Genomic DNA, 16,253 nt, shown 5'->3' with positions numbered 1-16,253 from the left:
TTTTCTTTCCCTAATATTGGGTGGAGGGGGCGGTCAGTGTTTAGGCCCCCTTGAAGAAAATGACTAGCTTTATTTTAGAAAATCAGGGTCCAAAAGCTTAATGTTTATAACATCACGGTGTTCACTGTTTTTCCACATTTTTGTCACAGTCTGTTTGCATGGTTTACAGCTATTCCTACTGTGCCCCCCCCACCTTGATCCTCTCCCAGTGTTCACTCTGGCAAAGAACTGCACCACCCGGGGGTGGTGGACCCAGGTTGTGTGAGGCCTGAAACATAAAAATTGGGGGGCCTGCTTAAAATAACAGAAGTACAGAATTAGGTACAGAAAAATGAACATTTATTTAGAATGAGAAAAGAAGAGACCTGTGCATGTGAGGGTCTCTGAGGCTATAGCTTGGTTAGCTTCCTGGTAAGTCTGCCCCTGACACCACCAAAATCCAGTTCTGCAAACAAGGAGCCTTTCCATGCCCCACAGGACCCTCTAAGCATAGCGTCTAGCAATTTCTGTAGCCAATTCTCAAACTACCTGCCCCTCACTTCCTATTCTCTTGCTGCACTGACCTCCCCAGGGCAAATCTTGCTGTTTTACCCTCTTGTATTACCCTGTTCCTCTCCTTTAAACTTTGATCTCATCTATGATTTAAATAGTTTTGTATCACCAGTTGATTTTGTAGCTGGAGATTCTAAAAATCCAAGAGAACTAGGACTGTGTTTTTTGTATGGTTGTGACTCCAGTGCTCAGCTAAGTGCCCTGTGTGTAGTAGGTATTTATTGAATGAATGAATGAAGTATTTAACAAATGAATAAATTAGTAAGAAGTAAAAATGTTCATAAGAACAAGTTTGTGGTTTTATGCCCCAAAGAAAAAATCCACTGGGTAGAGCCAGCTTAAGTCTATTTGGGTCAAATCTCTCCACACTAGGGTTTGCCAGCAGCAGTCCTGCTCTCAGGTTTGACAAATTTGTTCAAACTTTGCCATTCAAAATCTCAGCTTTACCTAAAGGGAATTGACCTTGGCTCTATTTACCCTTATTCTTTGAGAACCTTGACTTACTTGCCCAGCACATTAGAGACCCCTGTAGTCATATGTAAATACAAAAACACACTTCTAATCAAACAAGTGATTTTGGGGATAGTTGCCATTTTGAGTCATCCATGCCTCTGTTTCCCTCCATAGATGAAAAATGGCTGCTTAACTCTGTACTTTAAATTTCAGGCAGTTTTGCTCTATGATATGTATGTTCCTGAAAAACTTTCCGTTCAGCAAATCCAAATCCACAAATGCAGTAAATATAACAGGGCTTATGAGAAAAATGGATAAGGTTACTAGATTTAGCAATAAATAAACCAACAACTAAAACTAAATAAAATTACAAAAGGTCCAGTTAAATTTAAATTTCAGATAAACAAGGAGTAATTTTTCCCACTTGGACATATTTATACTAAAATATAATTCTCTACTAAAATTAGCACCAAAAAATTATTGTTTATTTGAAACTCAAATTTAACTGGACATCCGGTATTTTATCTTGCAATCCTTAAAGTAGGTTTAGAGGTAGTTCACCCAAAACCTTTGCAGCTTTGTAACCAAGTCACTAATAAAAATAACAGTTGGTCCCTGGAGAGAGAGAACTTGGACAATCCAGGGTGACTATTCAGCATGGCTGAGGGCTTCCACAGTAGATATTAAAAATACAAACAACAAAAACAAACAACAAGACCCACAGTGGAATGGAAATGCTGGCAGCCCTTTAATTAGAGCAAGACTGTTGGATGCTGCAATAAAATAGGGGGAAAAGGAGTTCTCAGCTGTTGGGACTGCTGTAAGTAGGCATGGGAAGCCGTGCAACCAGCCTTGATCTGAGAGGCATGCAAAGCTGGGGAGGGGGTGTGGACCTCTCAAGTAAGGGAGGAGTCTAATGCAGACACTTGTTTTAAAGTTTCTTAAAACGTAACTGAAAGGGCTCCTGCTGATACTACAGCAAACTGAGTTTTTTTGCTTCTCTTGATTTGGCTTATAATTCCTTTGTACCCCCTGACTCTCTTGCCTAGGAAAAATCGCTATGAACCAATGTGACTTCTGCTTAAATCATTCCGTTATTTACCAATCACACGTGAGTTTATGTGCATTACAGGAACACCCATTATAAGCAGAACCTTACTTGATTCACTTGTTTTCAATGGCTGTTCCTTCCCGGTCTGGGTTTTCCACCCCAACCAGTGGCTTACTATGAGGGAGTGCTCCAGTCCCTCTTGTCGCTCTTCTCAGCAAGGAGACGCAACATACAGGTTGTGGCAGTTGGGGGTAGGGATAAGCCAAGAAGAAGGTGGAGAGAGCCACTGTCCCTTTGCAGAGGGGCTATACGTGGTCAGGTGTAGGAGTAGGCCAGACTGGGAGGGGGTTGGATGAGATATTTGAGGCCCAGTCTCTAGGTTTTCAAGGTCATCTGGTCTTTCAGCTGCCTCAGTACAAGCCAAGTCCTACCCTTGCTCCATGCTTGGTTCATGCTTTCTCACATAGTTCAGAATGTTCTTCTTGATCTCACTTCCTGATGAAATCCCACCAGACCATCCAGCCAAGTTCAAGCTCCTGCTTTTCCTTGTCTGACTTTGTCCACTCAGGCTAATCTTCATCTTCTTGGAACTCCCATAGCTCCATGGACAGAGGAGTCTTTTCTTGCTGCCATGTTGAACCACACACTGTCGTACATTATTAGGTGACCTTCTCATGTCTCATGTGTCCCCAATGATTCCTTAAACTTCTTGAAGCCAATGAACATGCTGTAACTCTTTAGTGTCTCTGCATTATCAGACTCTGTTTGACTCATTCAGGTTAATACTTCATTCTTCCATTCTATAGTTGGTTCACTAAGTGCCAGCTGCTTTTAGAGGCAAAGGAAATGGCAAGAAAAGCCACAGACTTTCCCTCAAGAATCTCCCAGTCTGTTGGACAAGCCCTTCAGGACCCGAGTACTTAATGGTTTGATTTGAACCATGGTGGGGAAATGGAAGGGAGTGAGCAAGGAAGGTGGGCTCTGTTCACATGGCTATCCCCACATTGCTGGAAGAAGGAATATTACTTAGTAAACCCCATCTTTAGGTTGCTGACTCCCATACTTATATTTCTAGGTTGGTTTAACAACCAGCCTACTCAACATTTTCATGTATGTGTTCAGTAGACCTCTCAAACTTAATGTGTCTAAGACAGAACACTCCTCTTCCTCCTTCAATCTGCCGCCCATCTCAGTGAATGGCACATAGTCACTCAGGCCAACAACCCCTCTTTCTTTCACACCTCTGGTCCTATCCATTAGCAGGTCCCATGAGCTCTGCCCTTGGAACAGATATAACATCTGCTTGCTTCTCTCCACCTCCACCACTGTCCCCCCACTCCAAGCCACTGTCATGTTTGTTCTCCACCACTGCAGTAGCCTCCTCATTTGATGCCCTGCTTACATTGTTTGGCCTCAAGTTCTTCTTCTTTTTTTGGTAATAGCTTTGTTGAGATATAATCCATTTAAAATAAAACTCTTCCACTTAAGGTATACCATACGTTCACAGGGCTGTACAAAGCAGTCATAATCTAATTTTAGAAAATTTTCATCACCACATTAGGAAATCTCTAGAGATGCTTTAACCATCACCCTCCACTCTTCTGGACCCCCCTGCTCCTCCCCTAACCACTGTTCTACTCTATGGACTTGCCTCATCTGGACATTTTATATTTTATATAAATGGAATCATATAATATATGATCCTTTGTGACTGGCTTCTTTCACTTCAAAATGTTTTTAAGGTTCATCCATATTGTAGCATGTATCAGTTTCTCATTTCTTTTTATGGCTAAATAATATTCCTGTGCATGTACTGCATTTTGTTTATCTGTTCATCCACTGATGGACATTTGGGTTGTTTTCAGTGTTTGACTATTATGAATAAAGCTGCTGTGGGCATTAATGTACAGTTTTGCATGGACATATGTTTTCATTGCTCTTGGGTATATACCTAGGAGTAGAATTGCTGGATCATATGGTATCTTTATGTTTAACCTTTTTTGAGGAACTTCTGAATTGTACAGTTTATTCTTCACATATCAGAACTTTTAAAAATGAAATCAGACCACAGTCTTTCCTGTGTAAAACTGTGCATAGGCTTCCCATCACCCACACACAAATCTTAACTCTTTTCTATGACTTACAAAGTTTGACCTGATGAAGCCAACCTCATCTCCTTCCACTCTTGCTTACCCCACTCTGCCCCATTGCCACCTTTGTATTCCTCAGGGAACCCAAGTTGATTTCCACAGGTGTTCTCTCTACCTGGAATGCTCTTCTAACAGAACTTCTTTTGGCTCAGTCCCTCATTTCTTCTTATCTCTGCTGAAATGTTCCCTTCTCAAAGTAAACCAGCTCTCCAGTCTCTCTGTCCCATCCTATCACCCTCTCCTTTTATCCCACCTTGTTCTTCTACAGCGTTCCTGTCTATATCTGGCTACATAATGTATAGGACTCTAGGCAAAATGGAAATGCAGGGATCCTTCAAAAATTATGAAAATTAAGAAAAATATGAAGATGGTAAAACCAAGAGCAGAGCATTCAACCAAGCTTGGGTCCCTTCTGAGCATGGGGCCCTTGCTGGCTGCACGGGTTGCACCCCCGAGAAGCCAGCCCTGTACCTGTGACTACTTGAATTAAAGGAAATCCAATTCTAACACTCCCTTTTCTCCTCCCATTTTTTCAGACCTAGTAGCTGCCTCATCCATCACCATGTCTAAATTTCTCTCTTCTACATCCCTCTCTTTCCTAGAAGACCCCTAGTCTTTTGGTCCACTTTCCCTTTCAAACCATTCTTCCAGACCAATCTTCATCTACCCCTTCTTTGGACTTAGTATTTAAAAAGCCTGGGATCCAGTAGCTTTGATTCTTGAAGATGATTGTATAACTATAAAGCTTTTACAGAGTGACTGTGTGATTGTGAAAACCTTGTGACCGACATTCCCTTTAACCAGTTTATGGACAGATGAGTAAGAAAATAAAGACAAAAATAATAAATACATAATGGGGATGGGGTATAAGGGGTATGGGATGTTTTGGGTATTCTTTTAAATTTTTATTTTTATTTTTTATTTTTTTGAGTAATGAAAATGTTCAAAAATTGATTGTGGTGATGACTCTACAACTATATGATGATACCATGAACCATGGATTGTACACTTTGGATGATTTATCTGGTATGTCAATACATCTCAATAAAATTGCATTGAAAAAAAAAAGCCTGGGAACTAGGCAGGCCATGACACTTCTCTCTGTAGCAAGTGGGCAAAGGGAAGCTGAACAGGCATCCACTAAATTCTCTCCCAGCAATGGTGTGTTGGGAGTGTGGGTAAGGGATGGAGAGAAAACCAGGGATAGTTTTTGATCCCCGTCACACACCTTAAAAAAAATTCTATCATCAAAGAAATAAAATGAAATGTATGAGATCTTGGATTTTTAGGTTTAACTATTTTAACTTGAGCAATTTCTTTCTGTAAAACCAGTAGAATATGTGTTAGAAAAATATAGAATTAATCTCATCTTATCTGACTGCCTTCATAACAATTGTATTATCTGAGTGTATTCATGATAACACTTCTTCTGAGTTTAACCACCACATTTTCACTTTTCTTCCTAATTATTTGTTTGGTTGATGGTTGATTCTTTCTGTTTTCTCTGTGTTCCTTTCATGTTATTCCAGACAGGAAATCCTTTAATACGTAAGCACTTCATCTCTCTTTTACCTTTCGGGTAAAGAATGAAATACTTAACGATTGAACAATTGATTATTTTCTCAGTTTGGAGTGACCTTCAAAAAGAAATCAGGCCTGAAGGAGACAAGAAACAGCCCCAGTTTCTTTGATTCAGATCTTTTGTTATGATTTCATTCTTTTATTTTGAGTGAATTCTCTAAATTTTGGAAACATGCTTATAAAATAAATTACAAATGTAACATTCAGAATTCAAATATGAGTCAAGTGTGGGAGTCCATAAGTACAGTTACTTGAGAATTCATTATACTTCAACATTACTGTGCTAAATAGATAAAAATATACTATGTGGATACTGTGCTTGTTTTGTATGCAGAGATTACTATGTTATGATGGAAAGTCATTAACAGACAAAACCCTAACTACTCATTATGATAAAAATGTGTAGTTAATGTAACCAAGTGTTTTGCTTCTTTGTGTTTAGGAAATTATACAGTTCTGGCTTGGAAAAGGTGTTGATGGCTTTAGTTTCGATGCTGTTAAATTTCTTCTAGAAGCAGAACATCTGAGAAACGAGGCCCAAGTGAATAAGACCCAAAACCCGGTAAAGTGTTTCTCTTTCTTTCTTTCCTTTTCTTTTTTTTTTTTTTTTTGTCTCATCTGAAAATGTTATCAGTGTTTCCTTTTTTAGCCTTGGACACTAATTACTAGGGACGAGCTCTGTTCTGCTTATAGCATGTGCTTTGAATCATTTTCTTCTGGAAATTCAGAGGAGTTTCAATGCATATGCCCAGATGTTTCCTTCTACCGGTTCCCTACAGAGCAGGGGCTCCTTTGAGGAATTATTCAAAGGACAAGGGTTCTGAGGACATGGACAGAGTAAACTCCACCAAAGGCTGTAGCAATCTTGTCATCTCACTTAAGCTGAAGTGAGAAGGCCTAAATTCCCCAGGTACGTTTCTAGTCATTAGACACATAGATGGAAGGGACAGGAACCCCATTTGCTGAGTGTCTCTAGTATGCTATTTACTTGATATTTCGTTTCTCTCTCAACATCCAATGAGAGAGTTTCAGTATCCCCATTTAGCAAATCTTAGAAAGGTAAATTTATCAGGGGTTACAGAGGTAGTAAGTAGAATTCAAAGCGAAGGCTATCTAGCTGCAGAATCAGGACCCTTTGGGCTCTCACCAGGGACTCTTAACCTTCCCCCCACATCCCACATGAGAGATGATATTCACATGTCAGCCAGTTCCTCTGGTTTACAACACTTCTGCAGTCACTTTACTTTAAAGGCCAAGTAGATAGAAGTCCTGAGATGTGTTCCAAAATGATGGAGTTGTATGTTCACACAATGTAATGTTACATTAACAGTGAAAATAAATGAACTATTGCGACACATAGCAACATGAGTAAATCCTAGCTATGTAATACTTAGTGGGAAAAAATCATGATACCCTGTTTATAAATTTAAACAAATAAATTGAAAACCATATAGTTTGTCAAGCTTCTAATTTCTGTCCTGAGTAATAGATTGATACTTTTAACTTCATTAAATTAATCAGTTAATTAATTATCTTTAATTACATGCATGGGCCAATGATGGGCCATGTCATGATCCAAAGGTTATGATTAAGCCATTTTTTTTTTTTTGCACTTTTCCAATTAGAAGGAAAAATAAGGGGAAAAAGGGTAATATATTATCCCATTATTCCAAAGAGAAGAAATTTCTATAAATAGTTTTGCTAATTATATTGAGATGTCACAAGGCAAGCATAAGTTTCCAGTCATTCCAAATGATCAGAGCGATGGATTTTGTGTACTACCCAAGAAGAATGTGCTGTACATGTAACTTGGGGATAAAACCCCAGATTTCAAAAACCTCACTTGATCTAGGAAGAAAAGTTCACTTACAAAAGTGGGCTCAGACTAATGGGCAGCAGGCATCTCATATTTGGATAGTCCAGTCATGTCTCAACCCACAATTTACAACCTTGGCTTGTATGAGATGTAAGCATTTGCTTTGGGTTCAAGGAGATTAGTTTAACCCTAGGAAGGCATAGAAATGAAGTAAAAAATTTATTGAAACCCTGGGATACTATAACAGTAAGAGAAAAGCACAGAGGTATTGAAGAAACAAATTCATATGCAGAATATTAATGTTTTTGTAACCAGATTAAGTGTATTAATGAACTCTGCAATCATGCAAACAACATGTCTGAAGCATTTAGGACAGTATTAGATTGGGCTTTTGATATTAAATTTTTTGGAGGATTTTGTTAAATACATTTGTAATCAATGTTTAAATAGAAAAGTTTAATTTGCTAAAATGGGTAAATAGTTAAATTAGGGAAATGTTATTTAATAGATTTATAAAGTTAATCATTTAAGCATCCAATGAAGTATCCGTAGCATGAGTGCTCTTCTCCATCCACAAAACTCCTTGAGCATGGAAGGTCCTACGACCATCGGTGAGCATATGTGTCTTGGATTGAGTGCTTTGAGGAGACAGTCTGTATTCACGTAAAGCCAGTGGGCGTTTGATATGTGAAATGATGATAACTATGCTACCCTGTTTCCAAAGGACATGGTCACACAGTACTTGGAATTGTATCATGACTTCACCACTACTCAGGTGGGAATGCACGACATTCTCCGGAGCTTCCGACAGACGATGGATCAATACAGCAGGGAGCCTGGAAGATATAGGTAACTACAAGACACACTTACTCTTTGTGGGTGCAACATGTGATCTGCACTTTACTCTTTAGAACTAGCCAAACTCAGAGGTTAAAGTTATAATTTAGCAGTCCTACATAATTATAGTTTATTATAGCTTGGATTTGCTAGGGCCTGGAGTATTCCCTCATGTTGCTTAACTTTGCTGATTTTCAGTTTTGCCATTTGTAAAATGGTGCTAATCACAGCACTTATTTCACAGGAATGTTGTGAAAATTATTTAAAAGGTTAATATATTAGCTAAATGTTAGCCATTAACTATTATTATTGTTGTCATTATTATTTGATCTCTGTGTCCTTGTATATTATAGATCCAAATATTTCAGCTAAAACTGTCAGTAGAGCACAATGCTGAGGAAAACAGCTTTGGAATCAGATGGGCCTGAGCTGGTTCCTGCTCTGTAGCTGTGTGATCGTGGGCTATTTAATTAACATAATTCTGTTTCCTTATCAATAAAAAGGTATAGCAAAACCCTATAAGGCTTTGTGAGATTAAATCAAATAATATATGTTAAGCACTTAAAACAATGACTGGCACATAATAAACAGTTAATATGTTTAGCTCTTACCATGTTTATATAGGTCACCAGATAGAATTAATAGACTAGGAGTTAATTTCTCCTCCTTAAAATAGGTACTTTGATTACTATTCCATTTTACAGATGAGGAAACGGGGACTCTGAATGTGCACGTAATGGTCACACAGGTTGTCATAGCAGAAATTGAATTTGAACCGAGACATTTGGACTCTAAGGACTGTTCACTTATTCTTTACTACTTTATATCCAACAGTTAAAACTAGTATTGATGGGAGTCATTTCAGGCAACTTATCTTGCCCAAAGAGTGCATGTATTTCAGTAATTGAGAGTGTACCCTAATAATAAGGACTCAGATCAAGGGGAAACTTGATGGTGGGGGGAACCCCTCACCTTATGCAGACCTATACTATAAATTCTAAGTGGAGTGATGAGAATTGCTAAAACAAGGCTTCATAGAAGTTATTGAGTTTTAATCAGGTTTAGAATGAAGAGAACAATATTGATTGAGATCCAAATTTTTTCTTAACTCTTAGGTATTTGACCTAGTATTGTGCTGATCTTTGGGTTTATTGCAATGAGAAATTGTCCAGGCAGCCTAGTGTGACATTTCTTGGTCATCTGGCTTGAGTATGCTTTCTAGTGAGTCCTGGCCTAATATGATAAATAGTATGCATTCAGCTCCCACATCAAAGTCATATATATATGGCTGCAGAGTGCTTTCCAGTCTTCTGACAAGCCCTGAGGATATCAAACTCTGCTAACTTTTGCAGGTTCATGGGGACTGAAGCCAATGGGGAGAGCACTGACAGGACCATGATGTACTATGGGACACCTTTTATCCAAGAAGCAGATTTCCCTTTCAACAATTACCTCACCAAGTTAGACACCCCTTCTGGGAAGAGTGTGTTTGAGGTTATCAAGTCTTGGATGGAAAACATGCCAGAAGGAAAATGGCCCAATTGGATGGTAAGTCCTGGTGACCAGCTTGGCACATTTTGTGGTGATGTGCTTGTTGAATAGTCACACTAAAACAAGGACATTTGTCTCTAATGACCTTCATCTCTCCCTCCTCTAGTGATCATTTAGTGATCTAGGCCTGTCTGAGTTTCCCACCAGGTTCTTGTTATTAAGGGGGAAGACATTGACCACCCAATTGATTGAATACTTAATGAGTATTTGTCTACGCCTACCATTCTGCTAGACTTAACAGATGAGGAGCAGACCATAATTCTTCCCCAGTATGTGAGAGTTTATGATCTAATTGGGAAGAAAGAGGATGTCAGATATGGAAAGGGAAACAGCAACATAGGTTGGTACATAAATGTAAACAGTGATCATTTTGTGGGGCGGAATGTATGCAAAAGGCATTTAAACTACAGAGATTCTGGGAGGAAGACCCAGAAACTCCCCTTTCTGCCTTGTACCCTTCAAGATTGAGACTAAATGTAGCTTCCTAGTCGACTGATGAAGGCCTAACACTTTTGAAGACTGGCAATGAGAATAAAAGATATAGTAATATATACCTGTGATAGTAAACCAAACTTCTCACTTCCATGCCCATTATTTCCTTATCTGACTTTTACGTCTCTGAAAAATCTCTTTGAAAATTTAGTTGAGACCAATATTAGACCCCTTAGTGTGATATATGTATTAATATAGATATAAGTTCTGTTGCTTAGAGTACCAAAATAACAGTGGCTTAAACAAGGCGGAAGTTTTTCTCTCGCAAAAAAGCACCCCCTCCCTTTCTTTTATATTACAAGTCCTAAATTCCTGAACTCTGCAGTCTCTTGAATCCTTCCAATTACTCTGCATCTCTAACATCTTAGGCTGTTACTATGGTTTCAGCCTTTAGGGGTCAGCTAAGTGTCAACAAGAAGCCTTCTGGAGTCCTCAAATGAGCCAGTGGGTCGACTTATTATATGCTCTGACAGCACTCCTTCATTCCCTTTCTTAAAACTCCATACACTTGTATCATGCCTGCTTTTCCTGCTGGACTGCTAACTCAAGGGCAGAGACAGAGCATCATAGAATTCTAGCACTCAGCATAATGCACCTCACCCTAGGTGCGTGCTAAGTGATGACCACGGAAAGGGTTAGGTGCTGGTTTGTTGGCAATGCTGCAGTCATTTACCAAAGACACTCCCTCTCTTGATTTCGAGTTTTTGCATTGGAGGCTGCCTTCTACTAGTCTGTAGTTTCAGTGGTGGCCCCAAAATATTCATGAGTTTGTGCTGGGCTGTGAGATATATGAAATTTTTGATACTCTGTATAGATACTGCCAGTTATCTTACACAGCCTGATTAAAAGCTGAAAAATAAGGAGGGAGAAATTACAACCTAGTGAGAAAAAAGCAAAGACTGACAGAATCTGTGGACCATAATTAAACTTATTTTAATCTTTTCTGATGCCCTGACAGGAATGTGTATTATCACTGACACAGCCTTTCTCAGGGGCAAAGAGGCTCAAATTTAAGACTTTTGATGTTATACCCATATGAAGTTATACATATAAAGAGACTTACAGTGACAGAATCAAAATACCAAGGACATTTGTCATACAATTTTATGCAATCTTTATAAAAATCCCAGCTGTTATTGCAAATAGAGTTATTTTCTTAATTTCATTTCTCACATTCTTCAATGTTAGTATATAAAAATACAATTGATTTTTGTATATTGACCTTGTATCCTGCAACATTGCTTATTAGTTTTTAATAGTTTATTGTGGTTAATTATGATTTTCATATATAAGATCATATCATCGGTGAATAGAAATAGTTTTCTTTCTAACCTGGATGGCTTTTATTTAGTTTTCTTACCTAATTGCCCTGGCTAGAATCTCTAGTACAATATTGAATGGAAGTGGCAAAAACAGGCATTCTTGTCTTGCTCCTGATCTAAGGGGGAAGGCAGCCAGTCTTTTACCATTAAGTACCATTAAGTAAGCTTTGGGTTTTTTGTAGATGCCCTTTATCAGGTTGAGGAAGTTTCCTTCTATAGCTGGTTTGTTGAGTGTTTTTGTCATGAAAGGTGTCAGATTTTGTCAGATGCCTTTTCTGCATTCATCGAGATAATGTGGTTTTTGTCCTTTATTCTAATATGTGGTGCATTACATTGATAATCATATGTTGAACCATCCTTGAATTCTGAGAAAAGTCCCACTTGGCCATAATGAGGAATTATATATATGATGCTGCATTCTGTTTGCTAGTATTTTGTTGAGGATTTTTGCATCCATATTCTTAAGAGATAATGGTCTATATTTTGTTTTCTCGTGATATCTTTGGTCTTACTATCAGGGTTAATCCTGGCCTCATGGAACAAGTTGGAAAGGATTTCCTCCTTGTTCTGGTTTGCTAATGCTGCTGTTACGCAAAATACCAGAAATGGATTGGCTTTTATAAAGGTGATTTATTTGGTTACAAAGTTAGTTTGAAGGCCATGAAAATGTCCAAATGAAGGCATCAACAGAGTATCTTCATGGAAGAATGGCCAATGGAGTCAGGAACACCTCTGTTGTCTGGGACAGCACGTGACTGGTGTCTGTTTCCTTTGCTCCCAGGTTATGTTTGAAAATGCCTTTCTCCCAGGATGTTTCTCTCTAGGCATTTGGGGTGGGGTGGGGTGGTGGTATTCTCTTAGTTACTCCCAAGCAAGACTTTTGCTACTTAGTTTTTATTTAGTTTCTTTTCTACTTAGTTTCTTAATTTTGCTACTTAGCTTTCCTCTTAGTTTCTCCCAAGCAAGACTTTTGCTACTTAGTTTCTCCAAAGCAATGGCTGTCTTCAAAATGTCTCTCTTGGCTGAAGCTCCAAAATGTCACTGTTCTGTCTGTGAACTCTTTTATATGACTGCAGTGACTAAATCGAGACCCACCGTGAATGGATGGGGTCCATATCTCCATGGAAATTATCCAGTCGGATGTTTCACTCACAGTTGATTGAGTCACATCTCCATGGAATCAAAGGATTCCAACCTAATCAACACTAATACGTCTGCCCCCACAAGACTGTGTCAAAGAACATAGCATTTTGGGGGATATAATACATCCAAACCAGCACACCCGTCTTCTAAACTTCTGAGGGATTCATGTTAATTCACTAATCCAGTGAAGCCACCTGGGCCTGGGCCTTTCTTTGTGGTATAATTTTTATTATTAATTCAAGCTCATTACTTATAGGTCTGAATGTTCAGAATACTCATTTTTTCTTGAGTCAATTTTGGTAGTTTGTGTCTTTCTAGAAATTTGTCTATTTCATCTAGATTATCTAAATTTTTGGCATACAGTTGTTTCTAGTTTTCCCTTATAACCATTTTTATTACTGTAAGGTTTGTAGTGATATTCCCTCTTCCATTCCTGATTTTAGTAATTTGAATCTTCTCTCTTTTTCACATTGGTCAGTCTAAGCTGAAGGTTTGTCAATTTTGTTGATCTTTTCAAAGAACAAACTTTTAGTTTGACTTTAAAAAAAATTATTAAAATTCTCTTTCATTATTTTTGCTCTAGTATTTCATACTTCCTTTCTTCTGCTTGCTTTGAGTTAAGTCTGCTCATTTTTTTCTAGTTTTTTTTCAGGAGGAATATTAACTTATTGAGGATATCTTTCTTTTTTTAATATAGGCATTTATAAATTTCTCTTTAAGCACTCTTTTAGTTACATCCTGTAAGTATTGGTATGTTGTTTTTTCTTTCATTCATCTCAAAAGGATTTTGTTCTTTCCCTTGTGATTTCCATTATCCTTGAGAAGAAATTGTTGCTTGGAATGTTCTGTGGATGTCTGTTAGGTGTAGTTGGTTTATAGTGATAGTACCTTTGTTGCTCTTCTGCGTATCCATTATTGAAAGTGAGGTATTAAAGTTCCCCAACTTTTCTTGTCTGTCTTTTTCTTCCTTAAATTTGTCAATTTTTGTTTCATGTATTTGGGGCTGTTGTTAGGTGGATGTGTTTATAATTGCCATGGCTTCATGATGGATTGACGATTCATCATTATGAAATGCCTTTGCCTCTAGTAACAGTTTTTGTTTTAAAGTCTATTTTTTGTGATAGTAATATAGCCACTGTGGCTCTTTCTTTTGGGTCCTCTTTGCACAGTATATATTTTTTCAATCTTTTTCTTCTTTCAACATATTTGTGTCTTTGAATCTAAAGTGTGCCTCTGAAGACAGCATATAGTTGAATCACAGTTTTTTGTTTTGATCCATTCTGCCAATCTCTGCCTTTTAGTGGGAATGTTTAGTTCATGCATATTAGTGTAATTACTGATTTGTCTGCCATTTTGCCATTTTTTTACCGTATGCCTTCTGTATTTTTTGTTGCTGTATTCCTTCATTATGGCCTGCTTTTGTGTTAATTATAATTTTCAGTGTACCCTTTTAATTCTCGTCATGTCCTTTACTATATATATTTTAAATCATTTTCTTTGTTGTTGCCCTGAGGATACAATTAACATCTTAATTTAAAACAATATAGTTTGGATTAATACTAAGCTAATTTCAATAGTATACAAAAACTGTTTCAATATAGTTCTGTTCCCTCCACTCCTTTGTAAAATTGCCATACAAATTACATCTTTATGTTATAAGCCCAATAGCATACTTTTTCAAAGTATTTATCTATGCAGTTGTCTTTTTAAAAAATTTTTTATTCTGAAATAAATTCAAAGTTATAGGAACAGTTGCAAAAACAATACTAACCCCATACACAGAATTCCATCATACCCTGACTCCCCTCCCCCGATAGCCCAATCCACCAACTTTAACATGCTGTCACATTGCTATTTCTTTCCTTCCCTCCCTCCCTCCTTATCTATCATCCATCATCTGTTGCTCTGTCTTCTGAACATATGAGAGCTGGCTGCACACATCCTTGAACATACAGTATAATTCACATATACACTTCCCATGAACAAGAACATTCTTTTATGCAATCCCATTAAGCGCAGCTAAGAAGTACAAGAGATTCAACAATGATACAAAGCTTACATTCTATATTTCCTTTCCCTTATGTCTCAACTGTGTCCCTTTGAGCCACCTGTCCTCTATCCTCCAATCCCATCCAAGTTCATCCTTAGCATTCAACTGTCATCTATTTAGACTTTTTTTTTTTTTTTTCAGTTGTGGAAATATATATACAGCCTAAATCTTCCCATTCCACCCCCTCCCTAGCCTTCCATTAGTGGGATTAATCACATTTAGAATGTTGTAATGCTCTTTCCCACCATCCATTACTAGAAATTTCCCTTCACCTCAAACAGCAACCCTACACTTATTTCTTAACTCCCCATTGTCCCTTCCCCCATTTCTCTTAACCCATACTCTACTTTTCATCTCTATGGTTATATTCTCTGATGATTTCTTTGTGTTTACTGTGGGCCTTAAAATTAACCTCTTAAATCTATAACAATCTTGTTTTTCTTTGATACCACCTCCACTTCAGTAGGAGACATAAACTATGTTCTTATATTCCTCCATTCTCCCACCTTTATATAGTTGTCTAAAATTACATATTTTCCATTGAGTTCAAAACCATTGATTTGTCATTAGAGTTTGTGTATTTTATATCATGTAGGAAGTAAATAGTGGAGTTACAGTTCAAAAATTATTGACTTCTATTTGTATTCTATTGTGGTAGGAGAATGTGCTTTGAGTAGATTCAATTTTTTTTTTAATTTCTTGAGGCTTGTTTTACGTCCCAGCTTATGGTCCCTTCTGGAGAAAGACCTGTGATCACTAGAGAAAAATGAGTGTCCTGTTGATTTGGGATGTAAGGTACTATATATGTCTGTTAAAATTCTCTATATGTTTCTCCTTTCTTTGTTTCTCTGTTGGTAGGGCTCCCATTAGTATCTGAAGTAGGGCAGGTCTCTTATTGGCAAACTCTCTCAGCATTTGTTTGTCTGTGAAAAATTTAAGCTCTCCCTCAAATCTGAAGGAGAGTTTTGCTGTATAAAATATTCTTGGTTGGAAATTTTTCTCTCTCAGAATTTTAAATATGTCATGCCACTGCCTTCTCGCCTCCATGGTGGCTGCTGAGTAGTCACAACTTAGTCTTATGTTGTTTCCTTTGTATGTGGTGAATTGCTTTTCTCTTGCTGCTTTCAGAACTTGCTCCTTCTCTTCAGTATTTGAGAGTCTGATCAGAATATGTCTCGGAGTGGGTTTATTTGGATTTATTCTATTTGGAGTTCTCTGGGCATTTATGCTTTGTGTATTTATATTGTGTAGAAGG

General features: G+C 37.8%; 1 protein-coding gene across 3 annotated transcripts in view; it reads left to right on the top strand.

Annotated features, from left to right (window-relative positions):
* Nucleotides 1-16,253, top strand: part of SLC3A1 (solute carrier family 3 member 1) — a 124,034-nt gene that overhangs the window by 86,959 nt on the left and 20,822 nt on the right. For all 3 annotated transcript variants that reach the window (XM_037807269.1, XM_037807267.1, XM_037807268.1), the window contains 3 exons: nucleotides 6,230-6,349; nucleotides 8,328-8,452; nucleotides 9,793-9,988. In XM_037807269.1, the coding sequence (XP_037663197.1) occupies nucleotides 6,230-6,349; nucleotides 8,328-8,452; nucleotides 9,793-9,988 (441 nt within the window). The remainder of the gene's footprint in view (nucleotides 1-6,229; nucleotides 6,350-8,327; nucleotides 8,453-9,792; nucleotides 9,989-16,253) is intronic.

Source organism: Choloepus didactylus, chromosome 17, assembly GCF_015220235.1.
Source record: "Choloepus didactylus isolate mChoDid1 chromosome 17, mChoDid1.pri, whole genome shotgun sequence".
Taxonomy (NCBI): Eukaryota; Metazoa; Chordata; class Mammalia; order Pilosa; family Megalonychidae; genus Choloepus; species Choloepus didactylus.
The sequence above is the reverse complement of the archived record's forward strand: the minus strand, read 5'-3'. Positions and strand labels throughout refer to the sequence as shown.